We start from the raw sequence: 27546 nt of genomic DNA, 5'->3' as shown, positions 1-27546 counted from the left end.
TATTTATTATGTTTGCCTTCCATGTAAAGTGTCTTCTCTTTCCCTTTCTCCAAGCATCCTGACCCCTTACTCTCCTCTATTTTCTGTCTTCTCCTGCAGTACCCACTGAATACACACCCATGCACACACATGCATGCACACACAAACACACATACATATATGTACACATAAATACACACAGAGCAGAGAGACAGACACACTGGAGGAGAAACAAAGGCAGTGAGAGAGTCAGGGACAGGCCAGGGTCCCGAGAGTCAGGAGGCTTCTCTGCTCTTGGCCCCATGACCCCCCTGCTCAATCCACTTTCCTTCACTCTATTTTACAGCGATCTGCAAATCTGCAAAAGCAAAACCACAGGCTGCAAAGCTTCCTAGGAAACAGGCCCCATGCAGGTTGCAGAACCTGCTGGAACTCTTTCCAAAGAGATGCTGGTTGGGTCCCCTTCCTTGGGCAAAACCAAACCCCCCCAGAGGATGGATGGCCCTGGGTCTCAGCACATCAAAGATGGAAAGGGCCCCAGAAACCATCCTATCCTGCCTGTTTCTCACGTTTATAGATCTGAAAACTGACAAAGTGGTTAAAAAAAAAAAGAAGTCTTTCCTTGCATTCTAGAACGTAGTTCCTGGCTTAATTCAACTCTTATGCTGGTGGTTCATTCAGATCTCAAAAAAGCTTTGGTCTGGGACAGGGGTTGGCAAACTATGGCCCACGACTTGCATTTGTAAATAAAGTTTTATTGGAACACAGCTGCCCCGTTCATTCGTGTATCAGCAATGGCTGACTTACCGGTGCAAGAGCAGAGACACACCGTCTCAACAGAGACCCTCCGATCCACAAAGGCTGAAAGTAATTGTCCTCTGGTCGTTTTCAGAAAAAGTTTGCTGCCCTCTGGTCCAGGATTTTGGATCCGATCTGCCTCTGTCATCAGCACAACTTTTAAAAACATATATCCCTTTGATTTGATCATTTGATGTCCCCTCTGCTGTGTCTCTGGATGTCCCTTATACCAGGTAGGCACAGTTTCTGGATAGAAAGACACTTACACCACATGCTCTTTTATTACTCCTGAAGACGTGGGCGTGCATTAGCCACAGCTAAGACTTAGAGATTTTCTTCTTTATGTATGCGTTGTAGCATTTGCATGAGTAGAAATTTTACTTCTTCAACTGTTTGGTTGTCCTGAGGTACCGGCTATGAAATGAAAGGCAGGAGAAATGCTTGATTTCTTTCCTCTGTGCTTCACAGTTTTGCGAGTTGTGTTTCTAGCATCTTCCAAAGATAGCCAATAATATCTTTTTAAATTGATCCAGTAAGTAGAAACCGCCCCCCTCACCTCTTTGGCTGAAAGTCTGCGAGGCTGTGAGCCCAGACTTGTTGCTATCAGCCCCAGACCCACAGGGACAGCTGGTCTGAATGATGATGATAACGCAGAAATAGAAATAGAGACGAGAGACGTAAAGTGAAAGAAAGTGGCACCGAGTGTGTGGATGTAGTTGTCTGAAGGTTTCTCTAACGTCTTTTCCTTAGTTTGGTTACATGATGCAATTTCTTCCTCCCTTCCTCCTTCCCTCCCTCCTCCCTTCTTTCTTTGCTGTTAAGACTTTTCACATTAGGTTTTCCCTTTTGTCATTCCCATGCGCATGTCTGAACCACACTAGCAGGGGAAGCTGGTGTAGAAATGAAGTAGAAATGATCATATGTCATCAAATTGAAGGCACAACTTGAAAAGAAAAAAAGAACAAGCCTTTCAATTAAGGGTACTGGGACGATGGGCTATCCAAATGGAAAACTTCGGTCTTTACCTCACATCTTAGACAAAACTTAATTTCAGATAGCATTAAAAATGAAAAACAAAATTTAAATTTTTTTAATTTAGAAGAACAGATGGGAGAGTATTCCTCACATAAAGCTTCAAGACACAAGTCTCTCAAAATATCAATAAAAAAGATGAATTAGAGTAGCTAATATTAAAAGATACAAAAAAGAACGAAAGTATGTCACCTACGTACAGAAAACATTTGTAATGTATAGCTTACAGAGGAAAGGTGTGGCTACCAGATAATTATGCCCTTTAAATCAGTAAGAATACCAGCAATTCAACAGGAAAGTGATCGATCAATGGCTAGAAGCCATCAGTCCACAGGAAAGAAACCCCAAATGGTCAACAGTCTTCACTCACAATCAAGAAAATGCAAATTAAAGCAACAATGAGATATTTCCATACAGGCAGCTTAGAATGGGTTATGAGTTCAACTATTTTAATCAGCCAAAATGACAAAGTTTAATATATTTGTGAATGGGCAAGGATGCAGGGAATAGGAAACTTATGCATCCCTGGTGGAAGTATAAGCAGGTAAAACCACCTTAGTTACCAGTTTGCTTCTCCTAGTGGGATTAAAGTTGTAGACATCACAGGAGACAGATTCTACTTCTAAATATAAACCCTAGCGAGATCACACATGTAAGCCAGGAGACAGGTCCAAGGATGTTTATTGCAGCATTTTGCTGACAGAGCAGCACTGGAAACAACCCAGACATCCAGCAGTCCAGGAAAGAATGAAGAGAAACCATGTGCACAGAACCAAGTTCTTTTCCAAGATTTGTTTTATCGAGACATAATTCACATACCATAAAATCTACACCTCTAAAGTGTACAGTTCATGGTCTTCAGTCTGTTCACAAGGCTGCACCACCACCGCCACTATGTAATCCCACCACAACATTGTCATCACCCCAAGAAGATGCCTCCCACCCATTTGCAGTCACCCCCTTCCCTCCCCTCCCCCAGCCCCCGGCAACCACTACCTGCTTTCTGTCTCTAAGGATTGTCCATTCTGGATATGTCACGTAAATGGAACCCTACATGTGGTCTTTTCTCCCTGGCTTCTTTCACTGAGTGTGACGTTTCCAAGGTTCATCCAGGTTGTGACATGTAATAGTGCTTCATTCCTTTTGGGGGCTGAATAATATTCCATGGTAGGGTTAACAACTGAACTCTACACAGTAAACAAGGAGCTAGACTCACAAAATTCACCTGGATGAATTTCAAAAGCCTGATGTTGAGGGCAATAAAAATGACAGAATTGTAATCTAGAATATGACTCCATATATATGTAATAACACATAAAATATTACCACACATTGACTATTGACAGATGCCTGTGGAGGAGAAGCATGAATAATACACAGCACTTTGGGTAACGCCGACCTCTTAGGAAGAGAGGAAGGAAAATAGGAGCGATAGAAGTAAAACCAGAGGGGGAAGGTCTAGCTCAGTGGTAGAGTGTGTGCTTAGCATGCGTGAGGTCCTGGGTTCAATCCCCAGTACCTCCGTTGAAAAAAATTAAACAGATAAGCCTAATTACCTCCCCTCATCAAAAAAAAAAAAAGTTAAAAACAGAGCAAAATGTTGTTTTGAAAAACTGTGCCTATTTCCACTTATATTATTTGGTGTTTTTCTTTATGACCACATTATTTCACAATTTAAAACTTAAAAAGAGAAAAGCTATCCAGCATATGCTTCAGAGTTAAGAATATTTACATATACATTGCAAATCTTTACACACTCATTCACTCAATCAAGTATTTTAAAATGACATTCAAACCTGATTGCGTGACGTAACTTTGGAAGAAAAGCTCACATATGTGTGCTTATACGTAAATGGTCATTCATTCTGTCACACACACACAAAAGTCCACACTCAGAAAAATCTTTGCAATGCTGTATTAACAGGTATTAAGTTATGGGCACCAAGTGACAAAAATCCACAGAGATTCTGTGAGTCTAAATTCATTGCATCCTCAGCGTCTAATAAGAAGAAAGAAAGAATATAAACAGAAACATGGTGGCAGTAAGAAAACTCATTCACATCAGAGAGGAAACTGCTCTTGACTTGAGACCAGGAGGCTGCCCAGCACGGCTTGAAAAAATCGTGAAGCACATGCATGTAGCCGCTTACCTTGGTGCATGCTACTTAGGGGTGCTTTTCGTTAGTTCACAACTGAGTGTTTATCTTCATGGTGCACGGTTTGTGCTCCCTTGTGAAATCCCTGTGTCTGTGAGATTACTCACCAGACAGCAACCACATAAGCTTCTCTGAGGAACCATTTTCTGTTTACATGATGCTGTCCTGAACTCCCTAAGTGAGTATTTCGAGTACCACCAGCCCATATATACAGTATGTATTCTTAGCCTATGATTAAGTCAAACCACTCTAAAGTCACACTCCAAATTTGGGGGAGCATCCCCCCAAGTAATTTTTGAGAGGAGGGGAAGCAAAAAGAGAAGAACTTAATTTTATTATTTTGAATTATGACCCCAGGACACAGAGTCACCTAGATTTCCATGTGTCCAGTCATCTCAGCCATCTTAATCCATAATCTCCTTCGCGGGGAAGCAGCCCTTCCTTCAGTTCCTAATGTCCTTCTACTCCTTCAGTGTTGCGTAGTCACAAGATTCTGGGGACATCTCGGCAGGGCTGGACGCTGTCTCAGACAGCGCGTTGGTGTTCAGCTGGGCATAGGTCACCTCTGGGCGGTCTCCAGCCTTTGGGGAAAAGAGATAGGCATGTAGACCTGAGCTGCCCAATATGGCAGCCGTGGGCCACATATATGGCTAGTTAGCTTCAAAGGAAATTAAATTAAAAGTTGAGGTCCTCAGAGTCGCGGCAGAGGTGCAGCAGCCGCACGTGGCTGGTGGCTGCTGTACTGGCAGCGCCGCCACAGAACGTTTCCCTCACTGCAGGAAGCTCTGCTGGACAGCGCCCTTCTCGACCGGCTGCGCCTCAGGGCAAGCTCACAGTAATGGCGGGGTGCCATCTATCAGCGATAACTGGTGCTTAGACAAATCAGGGCAAACATATGGTTTTGAGAATATGAATACCTGCTGGTTATATAATACTATATATATTGTTTTATTTTATTAATTTGTTTTCCATTAAAACTAGTAGTCACATATCATTCATTTTTATTTAAAAAATGTTATTCTTTATTGTGGTACGAGTCCTATGCAGTAAACTACACATATTTCAGATGTACAATTTGATGAATTTTGATGGATGTCTACATCCCTGAAACCACCACCACAATCAAGATAGCTAACACTTCCATCACTCCCCCAAGAGGTGCAAATTTTGAACGCCTGATTTATCCCTTCCCACTCTCAACACTGTATTATTTTTAAATAATTTTATCGAGATATAACCTGTAGACCATAAAATTCCCCTGAATATAAAGTGTACATTTCTATGACTTCTAGTGAATTTGCGGAATGATGCAACCATCACCACAGTATAGTTCTTGAACACCTGTCACCCCCCCAAAGTTGCCTGGGGCTTGTCTGAAGTTAAGTCTTTTAACTTAACTGCCCCACCCACCTCCCACCCCCACTCCAGCCACAGGCAACTACTAATTCACCTTTTTTGGAGATTTTTATATAAATATATAAACGGAACCATACTATATACGGTCTTGTATCTGACTTTTTTCATTTAGCATACTGTTTTTGAAGTGCGTTCATTGATCACATGTATCAGTAGCTTCTTCCTTCTTATTGCTGAATAGTACTCCATTGCATGGAGGTACTGCATCATAATATCACATTATTATAACATTATTATTATCAACAGCTTGCTCATCAAGGCCACTATTCCAACATTTAAAATAGACCAGATTTGTTCATTGGTGCTTAAGTTGTGAACTTGTGAACGACGCTCTTCCATAACTTAAATATGCACATATATCTAAATGAACATAATGTGCATAAAATTTTTTTAAACACAATCGTGAACTACTTAAATCTTTTGCTAATGCTTCTATTTACTTGCTTTGGTGTAAAGAATGCGTCCTGTGGGACAATGTACGAGTCTTATCTGATACTGCTCTCAGACGTAGTGCTCATTCATGTTACATCACAAACAGGCAGTATTTTAAACAGAAAAAAACTGATGGATGTAAATTGATTAACGTTTGTTAATTGATGCTTTTATGCCATCCATCTGACATTTACATTTTGCTGGAAACTGAAAGAAATTCTCTATGTTTATGACATCGCTGGACTCGCCCAAGCCTTTTAAATGAAGATTTCAATCCCCATTAGATATGGGAGGAAAGAAAGTGTCCCAATCATGGGGGTTTCATGATTTATCTCAGACCACACTGGTGACAAACTCAAGACATTGGGAGCTGAAATCCAGCTACTCTGGAATTTAAAGCACATTGGTTTTGTTTGAGATATAATCGACATATAACATTGTACAAGTTTAAGGTATACACCTGTTGATTTGATACATTGATATATTGCAATACGGCTACCACCTGGCTAACACCTCCATCCTATCACCTAATTATCATTTTTGTGTGTGTGGTGAGAACAATTATCATCTGGTCTCCTAGCAACTTTGAGTGTCTGATAAAGTATTGCTGACTATAATGCCCGCACTGTGCATTAGATCTCCAGGATTTATTCATCTACAAGTTGCAAGTTTGTTCCTTCCATATTCCCCAATTCCCCCAACCCCCAGACCCTGGTAACCACCATTCTACTGTCTGTTTTCACAAGATCTGTCAAAGCACGTTTTTAAATGTGATGTTATTTGGCTTCATTCATATAACCAGCTGGGCTAAGCCAGGAGGCAGACAGACCAGCCCGCAGGGTAAGTGAGCTCTTGGGGAATTCCAAAGGGGGGAACTCACCGATTCAGATATTCTTTCTAGGTTGAATAAATCTGCATGTGAGTGAAACAAACAAAAAATCAGTTCTCAGATTGCAAAAGTCAGAGAGTCTTTCTCTCCCCAAATTCCTTATCACTTACCTGTTTTCTCCTGCTTGGGAAATTCGGAATGGCTGGTTCTGAGGGAGAGAAACATAATGAAGTCTAGGGTCTGAAGATTTGAGGAGAGAGTAGGGCTGGGCATAGCAGTCACTGATGTGCCCACGGGCGGAAGAATGGAGCAGGAGTTAAGCAGGGCAAGGAATTGGCCAAGTATATCTACCTCTTGGTGGATTCTCCATGTGATGAACCTATTAAAAAAATACAGGGAGGAATTTGTCTACTGTGATAATCCTTCACTTTACTCCCCCATTTTTGGAGTTTTAAACCCACGCTTCTCTGAACTCACCGTGCTGACTGCATCTGTAGATGAAGAAGACAGCAAGGAAGAGGAGTAAGAGGGAGAGGCAGCTGAAGGTGGCGACGAAGATGACTGTGGTGTCTGGTGGGAGAGGAACAGGGCAGAGAGTCAGTTAACACACTGGTAGTGGACTTTAGAACAGTTCCAAGGAGCTTCAACTGGCTTCAAAGCGTGGAGCTGCCGCTTCAGAGCTGGAACGTCCAGTGGCTTTAGTTAATCTGCCTCACCTCCCGGAGCTTTTGTTTTCCCATTCGAAGTGAGGCTGGCATTAGTAGCTGCCTGACAGGGTGGCGGGGAGCGTGACTGGGTCAGTCCACACAGAGAGGGCTAGCACATCGCCTCGCAGACGGGAAACTCCCAGTAAATGTCTCCTCCCCAGCAGTCAAACTGGTCACTTAATGTGAGCCGCTCTGTGCTCACATGGGTTCTCCCCCATCTTGACAATAAGTATACAAGATACGTTTACTGTACCATTTCATTCATACGTAAACCAAGCCCCAGGAAGTAAATTGAGTTCCCCAGAGTCACACAGACAGGATGGGCTTCAAACCCTGGTATGTCTAGCCTGTTAAGCTAGTCTACCACAAACCCGAGGTAGCTCTGTGCTGACCACTGGGTGTGGACATTCAAGAGAAGTGATATTCTGAACCTGTTCTTGAAAACCCATCATCTGTTGAGATACACATTTACCCAACTAATTGTGATGCTACAGAGGTGATGGCAAGTCCAACAATAGATGAATCGAAGTCCAAGAATCGTTTTCTCAAGGTATGGAATTTAAGTGTCCATCAACAGACGAATGGATAAAGAAGGTGCAGTGAATATATGCAAGGGAATACAACTCAGCCATAAAAAAAGAATGAAATAATGGCATTTGCAACAATGTGGATGGACCCAGAGGGTATTATACTTAGTGAGATGAGTCAGATAGAGAAAGACAAATACAGTGTGATTTCACTTATATGTGGAATCTGAGAAAAAAAAAAAAGACAAATGAACAAACAAAACAAAACAAAACGAAAACACACTCATAGATACAGAGAGCAAACTAGTGGTTGCCAGAGGCACAGGATTGGGGGGGATGGTTGAAATAGTTAAAGGGATTAAGAGGTACAAACTTCCAGCCATAAAACAGGTAAGTCATGGGGGGGGGGGTAGAGCTCAAGTTGTGGAGCACATGCTTGGCACGCACAGTCTTGGGTTCAATCTCCAGTATTTCCATTAAGAAATTTTTTTAATTAAAAATAAATAAATAAGTCATGGGGGATGTAATTTCTGCATAGGGAATAAAATCAACAATATTGTGGTAAATGTGTATGATGACAGATGCCACCAGGCTTCTGATGGTGATCATTTTCTAATATATCCGGATACTGAATCACTATGTTGTATACCTGAAGCTAGTGTAATACTGTGTGTCAATTATACTTCAATTAAAAAATGCAAAAAAATGATGGCTAAATCTTAGGGCATTCTAGAGAAAGAAAAAGAAGAATTTTTCCATGTGTGTATATATCTACAACAGAATGTTATTCAGCCGAGAGAAAGAAGGATAAGATACTGAATGTAGTTCCCTGTGCTATACATTAGGACCTTGTTTATTTTATATATTAAAAATTCTATTTTATTATATTGTATATAAATATCAAACTGAATCATATATATGTATATTATATATACACGAATAATACATTTCATTTTATATATATATAAAACCGAATCACTGTGCTGTATACCAGAAACCAGCACATTATAAATCAATTATACTTCAATAAAAAAAATTTTTTTTAATTGTTTAAAGAAAGAAGGACATCCTGCCATTTACAACAGCATGGATGAAGCTTGAGGGCATTATGCTAAGTGAGATAAGCCAGACAGAGAAAGACAGATACTGCATGGAATCACTTCCGTGTGGAATCTAAAAAGTAAAATAAACTTGCAGGAACAGAGAGTAGAATGGTGGTTGCTAAGGGCTGGGGGGTGAGGGACATGGAGAGAGGCTGGTCGGAGTACAGACTTTCAGTTCCAGACGGCCTGAGGAACTAGCGCACAGTGTGGATTGTAGTTGGTGACACTACTGTGTAACTGAAATTTGCAAAGAGAGTAGATCTTAAGCATTCTCACCAAAAAAATTTTAAAAAGATAAATAAGTGAGATGGGGTGACAGACATGCTAATTAACTCCGTGGGGAGAATCGTTTACAATGTATACGTGTATCGCACTGTCACGTGGCACACTTTAAACATTTTACCACTTTGTCAATCATACCTCCATGAGGCTGAGGGGGATAAAGAGGAGGTGGGGGGGAAGGGAAGTAAGAATACTTAACTTCAAGAGAGGGGTGATGATGAGAGCTACCAGGCTCTAAAGCACTCTGTCTACAATCTTACTCACCGTGCGGGATGAGGTTGTGGTGACAATGATTGTTTTCTCACCCAATATTCCACCCACACCCATCTCCCTCTGTAACAGATGCTGTCAACGTTCCTCCACCCATGTTCCCATTTTTATGCCGTTCTTATACGTGCTAGATCATGGTTTCCTCCCTCTCCAATGTGAGCACTTGGATGTCTTTGTGGGATGCACTGCATCCCCATGGACGTGTGAAAACAGGGCAGGAAGAGCTTTTCCTGGATAGGATCAGAGGAACATCAGCCTTACCTCCTGTCTTCAGTCCTCACCTGGGCTACCCTACGGTTTCCCTCACAGAGCAACTCGCTAGAAATGAGAAGTAAATTATTGCAAAACTGTCCACCACCCACTGAAGTTGGTTTGCCCTGAGATGTCCACATATCTTGGTCAAATTTCACATCACTGTTTACAAACTGCCAAAATAAATTTACCAAAGGTTGATGTTGTTGGTCTAAAGGTCCGACTGAGCAGGGCATAAATGAAGCTACAGGCACCAGAAAGAAAGCCTGTCCTTATAGAAAAGTTCGGTGATAAAATTAATTCATCATCGACCTGTGCACAGAACTGAGGCAGACGGTCCCTTCCTAGTAGCTTGGAGGCATCCATATACAGACTGGGGAACAGTGTATCTCTGTGCTTAGAGATATTTTATTCCATTTAGAATTGTGGTGGTATAGGGCGGTGGGTATAGCTCAGTGGTAGAGTGTGTGCTTAGCATGCACAAGGTCCTGGGTTCAATCCCCAGTACCTCTGCCAAAAAATAAAAATAAATGATAAATAAATAAAAATCTAATTACCTGCCCCCCCAAACCAAAATAAAACAACAAAGAATTGTGGTGGTGTAAATGGAAACTTGGAAAGTACATTTTAAGAAATTATATTACAAAACAAACAGACTCACAGACATAGAGAACAAATTTATGGGGGGAAATGGGGTGGAAAGGGATAAATTGGGAGTTCAAGATTTGCAGATACTAACTATTATATGTAAAACAGGTAAACAACAAGTTTCTACTGTATAGCACAGGGAACTGTATTCAAGATCTTGTAGTAACCTATAATGAAAAAGAATATGAAAATGAATATATGTGTGTATATATATGACTGAAACATTATGCTGTATGCCAGAAATTGACATAACACAGTAAACTGACTATATGTCAATAAAAGAGAATGTCAAAAAAAAAAAAAGAGAGAAATTATACATACACCCACTAGTTTGGCTATTAAGAAAACAAAAAGGTGAATAACAAATTTTGGCAAGGATGTGGAGCTATTGGACCCCACATAAATGACTAGTGGGCATGTAAAATGATACAGTCACATTGGAAAACAATGTGGCAGTTACTCAAAAAGATAGACATAGAGTTACCATGTGTCCCAGCCGTTCTCCTCCTAGGTAGATACCTCTCTGAAAGCTGGGACTCAGATACCTGTACACTCACATTCACAGCAGCATCAAGTAAGTACAATAGCCGAGAGGCACCAGCAACCCAATGTCCATCCTCTGATGGGTGGCTCAACAAAATGTGGTTTATCCAGGCAATGGAATATTACTCTGCTGTGAAAAGAAATGAAGTACTGATACACACAAAAACACAGATGAACCTTGAAAGCCTCATGCTAAATGAGAGAAGCTAGCCTTAAAAGACCACATATTGTGTGAATCTATTTATATGAATTGTCCAGAATAGGCAAAAGCATGGAGCCAGAAAGCAGATAAATGATTGATAGAGCCTGTCGGGAGAGAGGGGAATGGAAAGTGACTGCTTAACAGCTATGGGGCTTCATTTGGGGAATTATATAGTGGTGATAACTGTTCAACATTGTGAATAGACTAAATGCCACTATCTTAGACACTTTATGGAATGTAAATTATACATCAATAAAAAAAAAGAAATTATACCAGAGCTAAAAATACAAAAGCTTCTCTTCCCTCTCTCCCATCATGAGACTTCCCACCTCATTTCTGATACTTTCAAGCTCCTTGACTCTGTCAGATTTCAGATCTCTCCAAAAGAACGTTCCTGATGTGAACTGTGTTCATAGAGCTGGAGGAGCAGTCATTTTCCCAAGCCTGCTAATGCTGAATAAAAACATTTTCAAACAGTCAGACGTATTTTGCAAGGAGAGGATGGAGGATATCCTTTTTTTTTTTCAAGTTCAATTATATTGGCAATAGACCCTCATGACAACCTTGAACAATTTTGGCTCCTTGGAGTGGATTACAGAGAGGTTATGAGTTGCTGAAAGGAAAAAATATTGAAGCAACAAGATGCCTATTTACATTGTACATTTATCCATTAAATCCTGAATGAGCCCCTGTTTCAGTCTAAATTTGCCAAAAGCCCTAATTTTTTTTTTTTTACAAGAATCTCTGAGGGCAGAATCTTAGTCAATTCTTCATGGAAAAGCAACACCAGAGAAAAATAATTTAGTATTTATCTATTTTGGGGAACTGTAAAGTTTTAGCAAGTCCTTGATCGTACGTATCCCCAAAGTCCCTGGGCTCCACCAGTCCAGGTCCCATTCCCCAAACCAGTCACACAAACTCACCCCCGTTCTTCACAAAACTCCACCATAGGTTTTCATTGGGTGAAACAGCAAATGACGAACCTTGTGCTGTTTTATTCACTGACGTTTTCAGAACCCGGGAGTGCCTTGGAGGCCATGTCCCCAAATAAAGCCATCATTCCCCCAATAACCGGAGGAGAAAGCAGGCATTAAAATTCTCCTTGTGCCTCACGAGGTGGATGTAACTGGGGAAAACATGTCCTCTCTGATTATATTACCTGTTTTTACTGGGGGAGGTCCGCTTGCATCAGGGTTTTCTAGAAAAGAGGATGCAAAAAAAGGAATCACCATGTTTATATGGAACCCTGGGGACATAAACGCTCATGTTCTACTTAGGGAATGCCTTGTATGCCATCTTTGGAAAGCAGAGGAGAGAATGTCTTTTCCATTCTCCAGGTGCTCAGTGGATCCCCAAGCCCCGCAGCACTAGACTACTTTTCTTAATACTGCTGGAGTTTGATATTGTGTTAAAAACAAAAATATTTATGAAGGGTACCACTAGTCCCCTCCACCTCCCGCTTCCAACCCTGATTTTTGGCAATCTTTCCTACCTCAGGAAAGAGCACTACCATTTTGCAAATATTTTCTCCCACGTAGGTTGCCTTTTCATTTTGTTGATTGATTTCTTTTCCTGTGCAGAAGCTTTTTAGCTTGATGTAGTCCCGGTTGTTTCTTTTTGCTTTGGTTTCTTGTACTTTTTGTGTCATATCCAAAAAAAATTGTTGCCAAGACCAATGTCAAGGAGATTTTTCCCTGTGTTTTCTTCTAGGAGTTTTATTGTTTTGAGTTCTTATGTTTCAGTCTTTTATCCATTTCAAGTTAAATTTTTGTAAGAGTTTCAGGATAGGGGTCCCATTTCATTCTTCTGCATGTGGTTATCTAGTTTCACTGAAGAGACTATCCTTTCCCTGCTGAGTATTCTTGGCTTCCCTGTCAAATGTGGTTGATTGTATATGCAAGGATTTATTTCTGGGCTCCCATTTCTATTCCATTGGTCTGTATGTCTAGTTTTATGCTGATGTCATACTGTTTTGATTACTATAACTTTGTAGTATGGTTTGAAATCAAGAAGTGTGCTGCCTTTAACTTTGTTTTTGGCTATTTGGGTTCTTTTGTGGTTCCACATAAATTTTAGGATGGTTTGTTCTATTTCTGTGAACAATGCCATTGGGCTTTTGATAGAGATTACATCAAATCTGTGGAAGTCTTTGGGTAATATGGACATTTTAACAATATTAATTCTTCTGATGCATGAACATGGGGTAGCTTTCCACTTTCATTGTCTTCTTCACTTTCTTTTATCAGAATCCTGTAGTTTTCAGCATATAAATCTTTCACCTCCTTGATTAAATATGTTCCTAACTATTTTACTGTTTTTTTTTGTTATTGTGAATAAGATTGTTTCCTTTCATTCTTTTTCAGATATTTTGTTGTTAGTATATAGAAACAGAACTGATTCATGTGTGTTGATTTTATATCTTGCCACTTTATGGAATTTTTTGACTAGGCCTAATGGATTTGGGGTTGAGTCTTAAGGATTTTCTGTATATTTGATCACATCATTTGCAAATGAAGACAATTTTCCTTTTTCTTTCCAATTTGGATGCCTTTTACTTATTTATCTTTTGTCTTGCCTGATTGCTCTAGCTAGGACTTCCAATATTATGTTGAATTGAAGTAGTGAGAGTGGGCATCCTTGTTTTGTTCCTGATATGAAAGGAAAAGCTTTCAATTTTTCACCATTGAGTATGACCTTAGCTGTGGGCTTGTTTTGTTGGCCTTTATTGTGTTGACATGTGTTCCTTCTACACCCAATTTATTGAGAGTTTTTATCTAGAAAGAATGTTGTATTTTGTAAAATGTTTTCCTGCATCTGTTGAGAAGATCATATGAGATTATACTAATGTGTGTATCACATTTATTGATTTGTATATGTTGAGCCATCCTTGCATCCGAGGGATAAATCCCACTTGATCATGGCATATGATCCTTTTAATGTACTGTTAAAATTGGCTTGCTAACTTTTTGTTGAGAATTTTTGCATCTATATTCATCAGGGATACTGGTCTGCAGTTTTCTTTTCTTTTAGTGTCCTTACCTGGTTTTGAGTTCAGGGTAATGCTAGCCTCGTAAAATGACTGTGGGAATGTTCATTCCTCTTCAAATTTTTGGAGGAGTTTAAGAAAAATTGGTGTTATTTTTTCTCTAAATGTTTGGCAGAATTCACCAGTGAAACCATCTAGTCCTGGGCTTTTCTCTGTTGGGAGTTTTTTGATTACCAATTCAATCTATTATTTCATTATTGATCTGTTCTAGTTTTCTATTGGAAAGAAAACTACAGGCCCTAAATGGAATCATTTATGCTAGTCCATGCTGGGGCTTAATATCTAATCTAACTGAAGCTTCATCCCCTCCCAGAAATGTTCATGTCATTTTTTCAATTTTGGGGGGGAGTAATTAGGCTTATTTATTTATTTACTTATTTATAATGGAGGTACTGGGGATTGAACCTAGGACCTCATCCATGCTAAGCACATGCTCTCCCACTGAGATATACCCTCCCTCCCTCCCAGAAGTGTTGTCTTAAGTGGTCTATCAGGAATTTTCTCATTGGCACCAATGAGGTCATCTGTCACAGAGGCCTCCTCCATCCCCCAAAGGACCACGAGGTCATCTGCCACATAGACTCCTTCTGTCTGCCATAGGTAGGCGACCTAAGACTGAAATGATCTTTTTTGTTTTTGACTTCCTTGTCTTGCCGGTAAAAAGCTCTCCCCTTCTATGGCCTTTTGGGCTCCCCTCTACTTGCTAGAAGGGATGCTTCTTGATTCATGAATCAGTTGATAAAGCCAATTAGATCTTTTAAATTTACTTGGTTGAATTTTGTTTTTAACAACGTCTATTCTAAAACACTCACCCACATCCACATCTTTGAGACCCAACTCAGAATCTCTGATAAGAGCCTTGTTCCCACACTCAGTTCCCATTTCTCCAGTTCCCCATACTTGAGGTATCACACCTATCTTATCATTTCTTGGAGTTCTGCTTCTGCAGCTGGGTATCGTCGTAGGAAAAAGAATATGTGCATCAAAGAGCAAGCCTGAGGCTGCCCTTCTCACCTATGACCATCAGGTGCAGGTGATCACTCCTTTCTGACCACTCATGGGAAGCCCTTGTCTTATAGGTAAAAAGTACTGTCCAGCATCCTTAGGCTTAAGGTCAACAAGGAGGTCAACAACATCCTGTCCTTCTGAACTCTTCTCTTGCTTATACCCAGAGTCCTGCAACCTCCCCAGCATGAATGTCACATCCTGGATGTCAGAGTGGCACTTGAGGGTTATGTTGCTGCTGCGTTCAACCTCCAAGGTGGGCAAGGCGTGGAGCTGGGGTTTGGGAAGTTTCTCTGGAAAGAATTCAAAGTTAGTTTGACCCTTCATCTTGATAACCACCAAAACCCTCCTAGAATTCAGAGGATTTCAGGAAAAAAGATCATGAAACTTGGGACGCTGGAACAGAGTCCACATAGGAGACAACTCACCATTCTTTTCCTCATCTTCATAGCCCAGACAAAGCCCTGGAAGAGAAACCCTTGTGAGAGATGAATTACATGCTTGTCTTTTGGTAAAAATCAGGCAGAGAGCATGTGACTCATTTGTTAAAGACCTGTCCTATTCCTTGCAAGTACTTCCCTGGGCTTATTTTTTTATCTTTTACTTTCATCCCATTTTTTGTCATTTGGAAGTTATGTTTATGGAGGTGGTCATTTTGTAATGCATAAAAATATCGAGTCACTATATTGTACATGTGAAACTAATGTAACATTGTAAGTCAGTTATGGTGATAGAACACATGGAAGGAAGACAATGTGAGGGACTGGAGTCATGCAACTAAAAGCCAAGGGATGCTGGGAATTGCCTGCCATCTCCCAGCTCGAATCGAGGCGCAGAACAGACTCTCCCTCAGAGTCTTCAGAAGGAACCAACCCTACCCATATCTTGGTTTCAGACTTCTGGCCTCCAGAACACATTGAGAGAATAGATCTCTGTTTTTTTAAGCCCTCTAGTTTGCAGTAGTTTCTAGAGAGGATGAGGTCAGTCTCTTGATTGCACAGTTTGTTCTGCCCTGCTGCTGGAGGTTTGCAGTATGGTGACAGGCAGCTGCCTCTAAAGCACAAATGTGTGGGTGGGATATGCATGACCCCAAAGGGAAGGGCTGCACCCAGGAGAAGGAGGAAGGAACTGGGGCAGATAAGGTGGCCTGATGTCCTCCTGCCCATCCACCCCCCTGTCCCAGCAACCCACCCACAAAGGAGGAACTGGGTGCTCAGTTGGTGGAAGTTGCTCTTTCAAAATCTGGAGGTCCCAGGAGACCAAGCCAAGATTATAATCCAGGCTGAGGTCTGTTGGATTACCTGATGTTCAAGTTGAGGGTGGTTAACATCTGTTTCTTTTACTTTAACCTTTGTGTTCTATTGCTTTTGCTACAAGCTAATCACTAAAGGGATGTTGCCTATAAGCTTTAAGTATACACAATGGCCCATCTCCGGAAGCTCTGCCACCCATGCCTGAGCATTAAGCTAAAATGCTATTGTTTAGTTCACAGGAAACCTCCTGACCAGGCCCACCTATGCGTGGCTGCAGGAAAGAAGAAATTAACACTTCCCCTCTGGAGTCTGGCCAGAACCACGAAATATTTGCAACAATTTCTCACCTTTCTTACTTTACCTCCTCATCTCCCCCACTTCGTTCCATAAAAGAAACTAGCATCCAAACCTGGGCAAGATGGTCCTTTGGGACACTAGTCCACCATCTTCTCTGTCTGCTGGCTTTGTGAATAAAGTCATTGTTCCTTGCTCCAACAGCCCATCTCTTCATTTATTGGCCTGCCATGCATCGAGCAGTACTAGCAAGCTTGGACTTGGTAAGAATAGGTCTTTCTTGTATTCCTTGTTTGTAACCAGAATCACAGTTTTTCATACCCTGTAGACCCCACTCTTCTATATGCCAATGGAACATTCATGGCAAGACTTGGAGGTCCCACCCAAGCTGTGCGTTTCTCAGCCGAGTAAACCCAGGGTGTTACCACATGTTTCTGCACCTCTGCTTCTCCATCTCTTCTGTGCAAGCACCAGAAACAAGGCACGTGGGTAGCACAGTCCACTGTGCAGAACTCTGACAGTTAGCACGTACCCAATACACGGGAGCCATCATTTCTGTGCTTGCCACGTTTCCCACGTGAACCTCCACTCCACCATAAATTTTCTCACCGATCTAAACCCACAGATGTCCCAGTCCTGGAGACTCACCAAGGCAAAGCAGGAACAGGAACTCTGTGATCATGGCGTCCCTCCTGCCCACTTGTCCTCAGGGTGTGTGGAGGGAGGTTTTGCCCCGACACTTTGCTTCTCCAGCACCTGGTGTGCAGTTTCCTCCTCACAACAGACTCAGGAAACCAGAAGCCGTCAATGAAGACATCTTCCTCACAAATATGGTGTGTGTGGCTCCGCCCACCCTGAGATCTCTCCTGTCTCATCTGAAATCCTGCCCAAGACATTTTCTTTTTTTTTTTTTAACACCTTTATTGTGGTATGGCTCCTGTACAGTAAACTACACATATTTCAGATGTGCAAGTTGATGAATTTTGATAGATGTCTACACCCATGAAACCACCACCACAATCAAGATAGCTAACATTTCCATCACTCCCCAGGAGGTGTAATTTTTGAATTCCCAATTTATCTCTTCCCATCCCCTTTACCTGCTGGTAACCATAAGTTTGTTCTCTACATATGTGTGTCTGTTTCTATTTTGTAAATAAGTTTATTTATGTCCTTTTTTCTTAGATTCCACATATCAGCAATATCATATGGCATTTTTCTTTCTCTTTCTCTGCCCAAGACATTTTCTTCAAAAATAGTTTGTCTTTTACATAGTTTTATTTTTATTTTTCAATTGTCTAGTTGATTTATAATATTAGTTTCAGGTGTACAGCATAGTGATTCAGTATTCTTATGGATTATACTCCTTCAAAAGTTACTATAAGATAATGGCTATAATCTCCTGTGCTGTACAAAAAAACCTTGCTCTTATCTATTTTACACATAGTAGTTTGTATCTCTTAATCTCACACCCCTACCTTGCCCCTCCTTCCTTCCCTCTCCCCACCAGTAACCATTAGTGTGTTTTCTGAATCTGGGAGTCTGTTTCTGTTTTGCAATATAAATTCGTTTGTATTATTTTTAAGATTCCACATATAAGTGATATTATACAGTATGTATCTCTCTCCGTCTTTGTTTTACAGTCACAAAAAATGGTACTGAGTTCCCAGTACTCCATCAGCCAGCTTCCCTGATGGTAATATAACTTCAGAACATTATCAAAACCAGAAAATGGGCATTGGCACAATACACTGTCTGGGCAAGTACATGCTAATACCTAAAATGCAGGGATTTCTGGTAAAAGCTGGATACTCACTGCCTCTGAGAGCAGGTAGGTCAACAGGAAAACAGAAATGGATGTTTCTGCCAGAGTAAGTTTGTCCCCTAGTAAACCTTGACAAATGGATCACACGACAGCAGGTCTTCAATGTGCTTTCTTTTACAGAAGAGAAGGGAAATTGGAAAGCTTTCCTTCCCAGCCCTTCATTGCTTCTGTTGGATGAAATAAAATGCACAACCTAAAAACTGAATTATGTTTTATTCGGCAGGAGGACTCAGCCTGGGATGACAGCCTCTCAGATTGCTCTGAGGGACTGCTCCAAAGAGACAGGGGTGGAGCCAGGACACACAGGAGTTTTACGACAAAGACCAGATAGTCGGAACACTAAAAGATTACTGTTAATGAAAGAAAACCAGATATCTCAAGTTAAAGACTTTAGCACTTTTCTGGGTATGGGAAGGAGCAAATGTCTGGGCTCAGTGGAGCCATTCCTTTGATGTGCACCTAGCTGTCTAGAGCCAGTGCCCTGTGCTTCCATGTCCCCAGGGGGCACCACAGGGTGTGGCTGCGGAGGCCAGGCTCCCTGCTTTTCTTCATCCTGAGTTGGCTGATGACTCGATGGCCACAGCATTCTTTGTTTACTGAAATGGGTTGCAGTATTTTTCATTCACAATACAAATCACTTAAAGGCACAGAAACTCACACAATCTGTTATCAAAAGTAGCATTCTAAGAGACTTTGTTCTCTTAACACAGAGAATCAAAACCTAGTCTTGTACTAGCTTACGTTTAATGACAAAATCCATTTACTCATTTAAATCAGTTTTAAGTTTAGTGAATCCTGATCATACACAAAACTTTTTTTTTTCAGGATTTCTTCTTCACAAACCTCTATCACTTTTTGCATCTGTATTATTTTATGCCTTAATTCTCCCATTTAGAAATAATCAACTCTAGGTAGCAGAATTCAGTTTCTTTTTTTATGCCTTAAAAAAAATACACTCTATTTTCCTACTGTATACCAAAATGCTTCCTTCACATTTGTAGTAGCTTTAGCTACGTATTTAAATTAGAACCCTTAACTCTTTTGGAGGAGTAGGTAATTAGGTTTATTCATTTATTTTTAGAGGAGGTACTGGGGATTGAACCCAGGACCTTGTGCATGCTAAGCATGTGTTCTACCACTTGAGATATACCCTCCCCACCTGGAATGCTTAACTCTTAAAACCCTTAATTTCCAGTGAAAATTAAGAAATAAGCAATTATGAGCTATCTTCTCCATTAATGTTCTGTAGATTGGCAAACAAACATCAATAATAATTTCTAAAAGCATGTGTTCTTTTATAGAAAAATCTCTTAGGGTAGCACCAAACATACTTATCAATAGTCCCAAATACATTTAGCTTTTCTGCAAAAGAAGCCAATGTTTAGTATTTAATGTTTTAATATTGTTACCAAAAAATTGGCCTCTGCACCCCAAAAAGCAAATTCAAGTTCAGAGGGAGAGACTTGGGAGCAAAGAAAAGAGCTGCTTTGTTGCTCTGCACGACAGAGGGGGTCACAGCAGGCTAGTGCCTTAAAGACTGTGAGCCTATCTTGAGGTTGGGGTCCAGGGGGTTTATAGAAAAACTGGATCAAGCAGAAGAGTGGTAACAACCAGGACACTTTGCAGGGTGATCCATTCCTCTTCATGTCAGTGAATCTTCAAGAGGAACTCCAGAGAGTCTGCCCTTCTGAGATGACAGCCTGTTCTCTCCCTCCTGGAGTTTAGCCTCTGGGTTAAAGTTTTTCTCAGTAAAGAATGAATCTGCAAACAGTTTCACATCAGGGAAGTCAGTTTTTTAGTTTGCTTTATGCTTCTTCCCTCTCTCTCTCTCTCCCCCTCTGGTGTGTGTGTGTGTGTATATATATCCCTGTACTGTTGTCTTATTTTGTCACAAACCTATAAACTTTAAAGAGTGTTTCATGCCAATGAGTACTTTTCCACACCATAGTTATAAATTACTTCTGTGACATAATTTATTTTTTATTTTGGCTCTTTTATTAGCTTATACATTATCATATCTTCTTGGAACACTGGAATTTTACTTTTATGTCCCACACCATGATTTAAATTGCTGCACAGCCCCACACTCTATGGAAGTAAGGACTTGTTCACTAGCCAGCCTCCTACTCATACATTTGTATCACGTCCAACTCCTTTGCTACTATCAACATAATTGCAACGAACAACTTGTAAATCTTTTGGACAGCCTTAATTATTCCTTAGGGTAAACTACTGGGACTAAAATTCTCAAGTGGAAGGCTATAAATTTTGAGGGAGGGGAGTGAACTTCATAACCCAGTTGCCATTAGCAACTAGTATTGACTTATTCTGAAAACTGACGATGCATGTGTCAGTTTGCCAATTTCTATCCAACGTTAGATTTTATTTATTTGCTTATTTGTTTGTTTATTATTGAGGTACCATCAGTTACAATGTGTCGATTTCTGGTGTACAGTGCAATGTCCCAGTCATGCATATACGTACATATATTTGTTTTCATATTTTTTTATTAAAGGTTATTACAAGATATTGAACATAGTTCCCTGTGTTATACAGCAGAAACATTTTTTAAAGTCTATTTTTATATATAATGGCTAATATTTGTAAATCTCTAATCTCCCAGATTTATCCCTTCCCACTCCCTTTCCCCAATTACCATAAGATTGTTTACTACAAGATCAGATTTTAGCATTAAAAACTTGTCGTCAAATTGATAGTGTAAAATGATATGTTGTTTACTTTTTCTGGGTTTGGTTTCTTGGAATAGTAAATATCCTCCTCTCTGTTTTTTTGTTTGTTTGTTTGTTTTTGGACTTATTTTTTTCATGTGGAACTGAGAGAGGCATGTTAAAATATAAAATATGATTAGAGGTTCAGCTCCTTAAATATTGTCAATGATTATTTCCTAAGTTTTGTATCTATATTATTGGATTCTGTATTATTAGGCGCCTACAAAGTCAGGGTTATTAATATTTCTCTTGAACGGACTATTTTGTCATTAGGAAATATTCTTCCTCATATCTAATACTAGTTCTTGCCTTAAAAATCTACTTTATGTGATGTTCATAAAACCACCTTTCTTTTGCTGGTGTTTGCATGGCATATCTTTTTGTATTTTTTTGCTTTCAATTCATTTGTGCATATACTTAAAGAATTCCTATTGGGGGAAAAACAGCATTTATTTAGGTCTTTTTAAAACAGTCATTAAAATATAAAATTAAATTTAAAGTTAAATAAATAAATAAAAATAAAACATTCATTAGATCTTTTAATTGAATTTTGGGTCCCATTGGCATTCCATGTAATTCCTTCTATATCAGATGTAAGTTTCTCATCTTGCTAAACTTTCTATTTGCCCATTTAGTCTATGTGTCCTCATTTCCAATTTCTTTGTTTTAAAAATATTATTTTTAATATGCCATTTAAATGCCTCAATTTTCTTTACATCTACATTACTTTCTGTACATTTTTTTTGGAGGAGGGAGGTAATTATTTATCTCATGGAGGTACTGGGGATTGAACCCAGGACATTGTGCATACTAAACGCACACTCTACCACTGAGCTATAAACTCCCCCTTCTTTTTGTACAATTCTTTTGGAGATTATTAATAAAAATCACTTATGTTTGCCTTACTAATGGCTATGTCATATTTTCCCACCTAAAACAAAAACTTGACCCGAGTGGAGTGCCAGACTGAATTTGTTTTTTAAATGTTTTTTAGATGCCATGGTTTTGCTCCTTCTCTGCACATGGACCTTAGAGAAGCACCTCACATCACAGTCATTCAAAAGTGTTCACTAACTTCACTCAGTTCTAAGGTCCAGCATCTTTCCCATAGGCCAGGATATTCTCAGTTCTGTATCAGTTTTGTCCATCTCCCCAGCAGGATCCTTCAGATCCCGGCTCTTGGCATTTCCGGCTCATCTACCTGTGTTAGAATTCAAAGCCTGGATTTGCCTGTGTTCAGATAAAGATGTTACATGAATAATGAAATGCTCACACACATTGAGCTCGCCTCCCTCCTGTGGTTGAAAATTGCAAAAAGATGATCCCTGAATTCCTTTCCCTCCATGGTTTGGGTAAGTTTCTTGGGTCTGCATATTGGGATGAGAGACAAAGGTGCGTTGAGAGGGCTGTGACTTATATAATTGGAAAGAGAAAATAATAATATTGGCTTGTATTTCTTGTTTCATGCGTTTTGGGGACTTTGAGGGGAGCTTTAGATCATCTTACCAATCAAGTATTTTTCAGCATGCAGATATTTACATTCCACATCCATGATTTGTCCTACACACCTAGACCCTCTTTATCTATTTAAATTTTTATTCTCTCAATATCTCTGTTTGAAGTGAGTATATTCATTCGAAGATGGAAACTTGACATCAATAGCTTAAATTTAAAAATGAATTTTAAAAGAAAACCCAGTGTTACCAAAAATAGAAGGTTAATGTAAATATATATGCAATGAAAAGGGTGGAAACATTAGGATAGTCTCATCATGGGCTGTTGCTGGTCAAGTTCCTGAGCCCAAGGCCAGCTACTTTTTTTTTTTAATAACAATTCTCTTTTGTAATTTTATGTATTTATTTATTTCTTGAAGGATAGTTGATTCAATGTTGTGGTAGTTTCAGGTGTACAGCAAAGTGATTCAGTTTTACATATATATTTTTCCAGATTCTTTTCCACCATAGGTTATTACAACATATTAAATATAGTTCCTTGTGCTTTCCAGTAGGACCTTACTGTTTATTTTATATATAGCAGTGTGTATCTGCTAATCCCAAACTCCTAATTTATCCCTCCCACCTGACTTATCCCCTTTGGTAATAGTAACTTTTGTTTTCCATGTCTTTGGGTCTGTTTCTTTTTGTAAATAAGTTCACTTGTATCTTTTTTTAGATTCCACATGTAAGTGATATCATATGATATTTGTCTTTCTCTCTCTGACTTACTTCACTTAGTATGATAATCTCTACATCCATCCATTTTGCTGCAAATGGCATTATTTCATTCCTTCTTATGGCTGAGTAGCATTCCATACACCACAGCTTCTTTATCTGGTCATCTGTGCATGGACACTTAGGTTGCTTCCATGTCTTGGCTGTTGCATATAGTGCTGCTATGAACATGGGGGTGCGTGTATCTTTTCCAGTTAGAGTTTTATCATCCATTTGCCCAGGAGTGGGATTGCTGGATCACATGGTAACTCTATTTCTAGTTTTTTGAAGAAACCTCCCTCCTGTTTTCCACAGTGGCTGCACCAAATGACACTCCCACCAACAGGGTAGGAGTTCCTTTACAAAGAAGCCGGAGACACATGTGTACTAAGGTTGATCTCTAGCTTGAAAAAGTCTCCTTGTTGTGATCAAAGGGATTAAAGTGATTTGAAAGAGTAATAAATTTCTGAAGCTGAGATCAGTGCTGTAGAGTACAGTGTCATCACATCACCTAAAATCAGCCCATATAGAACACTGGTTCATATTTCACCCTGTGGGAAATACTACTAGCCTCATTTTCCCCGCTTCCTTCTTTAAATGGGCTTCCTGAGAGCAGGTGAGTCGACCACATCCAGTCCCGAGATCTGCTTCCTTCCAGAGTCACCTCCCAAGCCCTCCCTGAGCGCCTGGCCCAGCTCGGTGGCACCTGCCCGCAGTAACGTGACCCTGCGATGCTCGACTCCTACCAAGGATGTAAACTTTGCTCTCAGAAAGGGAGGAAAGGTCTTGGAGCTCTTGCAATCACCTGATTCCACAGAGGGCCAGGCGGAATTTCACCTGACGGGTCTAGAAAGCACTAATGCTGGAGAGTACACCTGTGAATACTACAGAAAAGGCCATCCCCACATAAGTTCACAGCCCAGTGATGTCCTGCAACTACTGGTGACAGGTGAGGAGGGGGTGCCTCAGAATGACGTGGGATCTCCCTAGGGACAGGGATGAGGGAGGAGCCAGAGGAAGGGGGGGCGGGGAGTTCCCATCTCCAGCGTAGTTGGGGAGGGGGAGACGGAGAAAGTCAGGCAGAGAACTGATGCCTTGGTTTTTCCCAGGGCTTGTAGGAGGGAGCAGCTCCTTCCTGGAGTTGCTGTAGAAAGAGGCTGAGCTCAGGTACCTGTCATTCCCACCCTCCCCGAGAACCTCCTTCCAGGAGAACAGGGGAGTGGGGGACCCAAGGCTTCTCCCCGTGATCTCAGGGCCCTCCTTCTCTTATGGGAGATTTACCTAAATATGAGCCAAGAGGTCCAGAAACTGGACACGAGTAAGTCCTGCAATGCTGCCACTTGTTCACATCTGAAGATGAATCTCCATGCTGTACATCTAAGTCTCCACTGGAAAGAAATTCAAAACGGAGGCCCTTTCTGAAAGTGAGGCCAAAACACCCAGTGTCCACTTCCCCACCTAATCGCTGCTCACCACTCTCCCTTATAAACCTCCGACATAGCCAGACCAGACTCTTGTTTCTCTGATACCTCCATCCTTTGATTTTTGCAGTTTCCGTCTAATCTAGATCATTGCACGTTTCAAAGCCTGTGTGAAACCCCACATCTTCCAGGAAGTTCTTTCTGACTCTAGCCCGTCTGTGACCCACCCACCCCCCACTCCTCACCCCCCAATAGCAGGGTAATTCGTAATTTTTGTTCATTACATTCTAACTCGCAAATTCATCTTTCTGCTTAACCTGAAGTGAGGATGAGGGCTGCGGCAGGAACTTACCTAGCCTCCACCAATCCCAACAAGGTGTTCAGCACACAGTAGGCCCTCAGTAAGTAATACGGCTCCGTATTTGACGCAAATCAAGCACTGCTCTAGAACGCTGTAAACTGGAGCGGGTCTCAAGCCTATTAATTCCCGCAGGGGATGCGTAACAGGTCGGCCGGGCCCTGGGGACTACAAGTCCCAGCGGCCCGTGCGGCCTGGGCCCGGTTACCGGGCGTCGTGGGGGCGGGACGGAGCCGTGTTTTCTCCCATCGGACAAAATAAGTACTGGAGGATTTGACACAGGGTGGGGGGTCTTTAACAGGCAGTAAGACGTTCATCTGGACGGACAGTGCGCTTTTGCTACGTCTGGACAGCGAAGGCAGGACGCACCCTCCACCACCGACTGGGAAAGGCCCCCGCGGCGCCCCCGACGCGCGGCCCAGGCCCGCAGCCTCGCGCTCGCCCCCCGGGACCCGCGGGCGGAGGGCCCAGGCGCGTGCGCAGTGCGTCCCCGCGCCGCCGGCCGAGCGTGCGCAGTGCGTCCCCGCGCCGCCGGCCGAGCGTGCGTGCCGGCGTGCGCCTCGGTAACCGTGCGCTCCGTCGGCTCGCCTGCCGCCGGGCTGTGCGCGCCGGGGGCCGCGGCCGGTTGGCGGTTTGTGCTAGGAGAGGCCTGGGAGTGTGATTCCTAGGTGGTAGGAGCCCCACACCCGTCGCGTCATGATGAGGAGGAGCAGCGTCCCCAACGGGTGAGTATCAGCCGCGGGCGCCCTGGCGACCACCGGAGTCGCCAGAGGAGTGGCGTTCCCGGGGGAGGGTGCTCCCGAGCCCCGCGGTGGGAGGCGGCCGCCTGCGCCGCCGAGGGGCCCCGGTCGGCTCCGGCGGGCCTGGGCGCGGAGGGGTGCGCGGGCCGGGGGAGGGAGGGAGGGCGCCCCCCGGGCTGGCTGCGCGGGTCCGGGCGCTGGGGGTGGGGACCCGGGAGGCCGGGCCTCCTGGCTCAGCTCCTTCGCTGCCCCTGCCTTGCTGGGAGGAGGGGGTTCTTTGATTTCAGGTGCTTTGGGTGTGGCATCTCAAAGAGCGCCCTAAACGGGCGTGAGGTTCTTTTTCTCTCCAGAGCTTGCTGTTCGTGTAACCAATTTAATACTTTGAAAAGTCTTAAAACAGGACATGCTCACTCTGTGATGTCATTTTTTTAATTGAGTAAATTTGACGTATAACCTTGTGTAAATTCAATGTGTACAGCTGTGGCTTTGACACCTTTCTATGCTGTAGTACGCGGTTGCAGCGGTGTTTAGCACAGGACGTAACTAGACTACGGTGTTACTATGTTCGGTATACTGTGCGTTAGCGCTCTGTGGCTTATTTACTATTCCTTAAAGATGTCCCTTCATAACCATCAGTCTTCTCCCCCGCCTCCCGGCCCCTGTTAACCACACTCTTACTATGTTTTCTGCAGATTTGACCTTTTTAGTTATATCGTATAGTCCTTGCTTTCTCTGTCTGGCTTGTCTCACTTAGCATAATGTGCTGAGTCCAAACACGTCGCAAATGGCAGAATGTCCTGTTCATGGCTGAATAGTATTTCACTGTGTACGTATAGGGCGTCTTTTTATCCATTCATCTGTTGTTGATCAATTTGAGTTGTTTCCATATCTCGGCTTTCGTGAATAATGCTGTGAGGAATATGGGCATGCAGGCATCTCCTCGAAATCCTGACTTTGGGTATACACCCAGGGGTGGAATTGCTGTATTAAACGATAGACCTGTTTTTAATTTGGGGGGAGACCTCCGTATTATTTTCCATAGCTGTTGGACCAATTTAGATTCCCATCGACCGTGTATAGGGTTTCCTTTCCACCACATCCGTGCCAGCACCTGTGGTCTCTTGTGTTCTTGATGATAGTTCTTCTAACAAGTGTGAGGTGGTAGCTCATTGTGGCTTGAGCTTGCATTTCCCTCATAGTGATGCTGAGCATCTTTTCATGTGCCGTTGGCCATTTGGAAGTCCTCTTTGGAAAAATGTCTACTCAGTTCTGCCCATTTTGTGTGTGTGTGTTGCGGGGAGGAGGTAATTAGGTTTATTTGTTTATATTTAGTGGAGGTACTGGGGATTGAACCGAGGACCTTGTGCATGCGAGGCATGCACTCTGCTACTTGAGCTATACCCTCCCCCTAGTTCTGCCCGTTTTTTAATCACAGTGTTTACTTGTCATTAAGTTCTTGACAAAAAATGTCTATGGATATTAACCCCTT

The 27546-nt window shown here is 41.8% G+C and overlaps 2 protein-coding genes across 5 annotated transcripts in view; one reads left to right on the top strand and one right to left on the bottom strand.

The window, feature by feature from the left end:
• Positions 1-1893: 1893 nt before the first annotated feature.
• On the bottom strand, positions 1894-17657 carry LOC102516223 (V-set and transmembrane domain-containing protein 1). The gene is made up of 8 exons (XM_014552544.2): positions 17423-17657; positions 15656-15691; positions 12336-12374; positions 7120-7212; positions 6994-7021; positions 6813-6850; positions 6694-6725; positions 1894-4546 (listed from the first exon to the last, which is right to left on the bottom strand). The coding sequence occupies exons 1-8, from the start codon at positions 17454-17456 to the stop codon at positions 4427-4429; spliced, it is 420 nt and encodes a 139-aa protein (XP_014408030.1). The 5' UTR covers positions 17457-17657; the 3' UTR covers positions 1894-4426.
• A 7891-nt stretch (positions 17658-25548) lies between these two features.
• The window catches only part of LOC116666016, a 50439-nt gene continuing 48441 nt past the window's right edge, over positions 25549-27546 (top strand). For 2 of the 4 annotated variants that reach the window (XM_032487937.1, XM_032487938.1), the window contains exon 1: positions 25555-26042. In XM_032487937.1, coding sequence (XP_032343828.1) covers positions 26014-26042 — 29 coding nt within the window. In that variant the 5' untranslated portion in view covers positions 25555-26013. Of the gene's footprint in view, positions 26043-27546 lie in introns of all 4 variants that reach the window. The other 2 variants (XM_032487935.1, XM_032487936.1) reach the window with 2 other exon arrangements.

Source organism: Camelus ferus, chromosome 9, assembly GCF_009834535.1.
Source record: "Camelus ferus isolate YT-003-E chromosome 9, BCGSAC_Cfer_1.0, whole genome shotgun sequence".
Lineage (NCBI taxonomy): Eukaryota > Metazoa > Chordata > Mammalia > Artiodactyla > Camelidae > Camelus > Camelus ferus.
The sequence above is the reverse complement of the archived record's forward strand: the minus strand, read 5'-3'. Positions and strand labels throughout refer to the sequence as shown.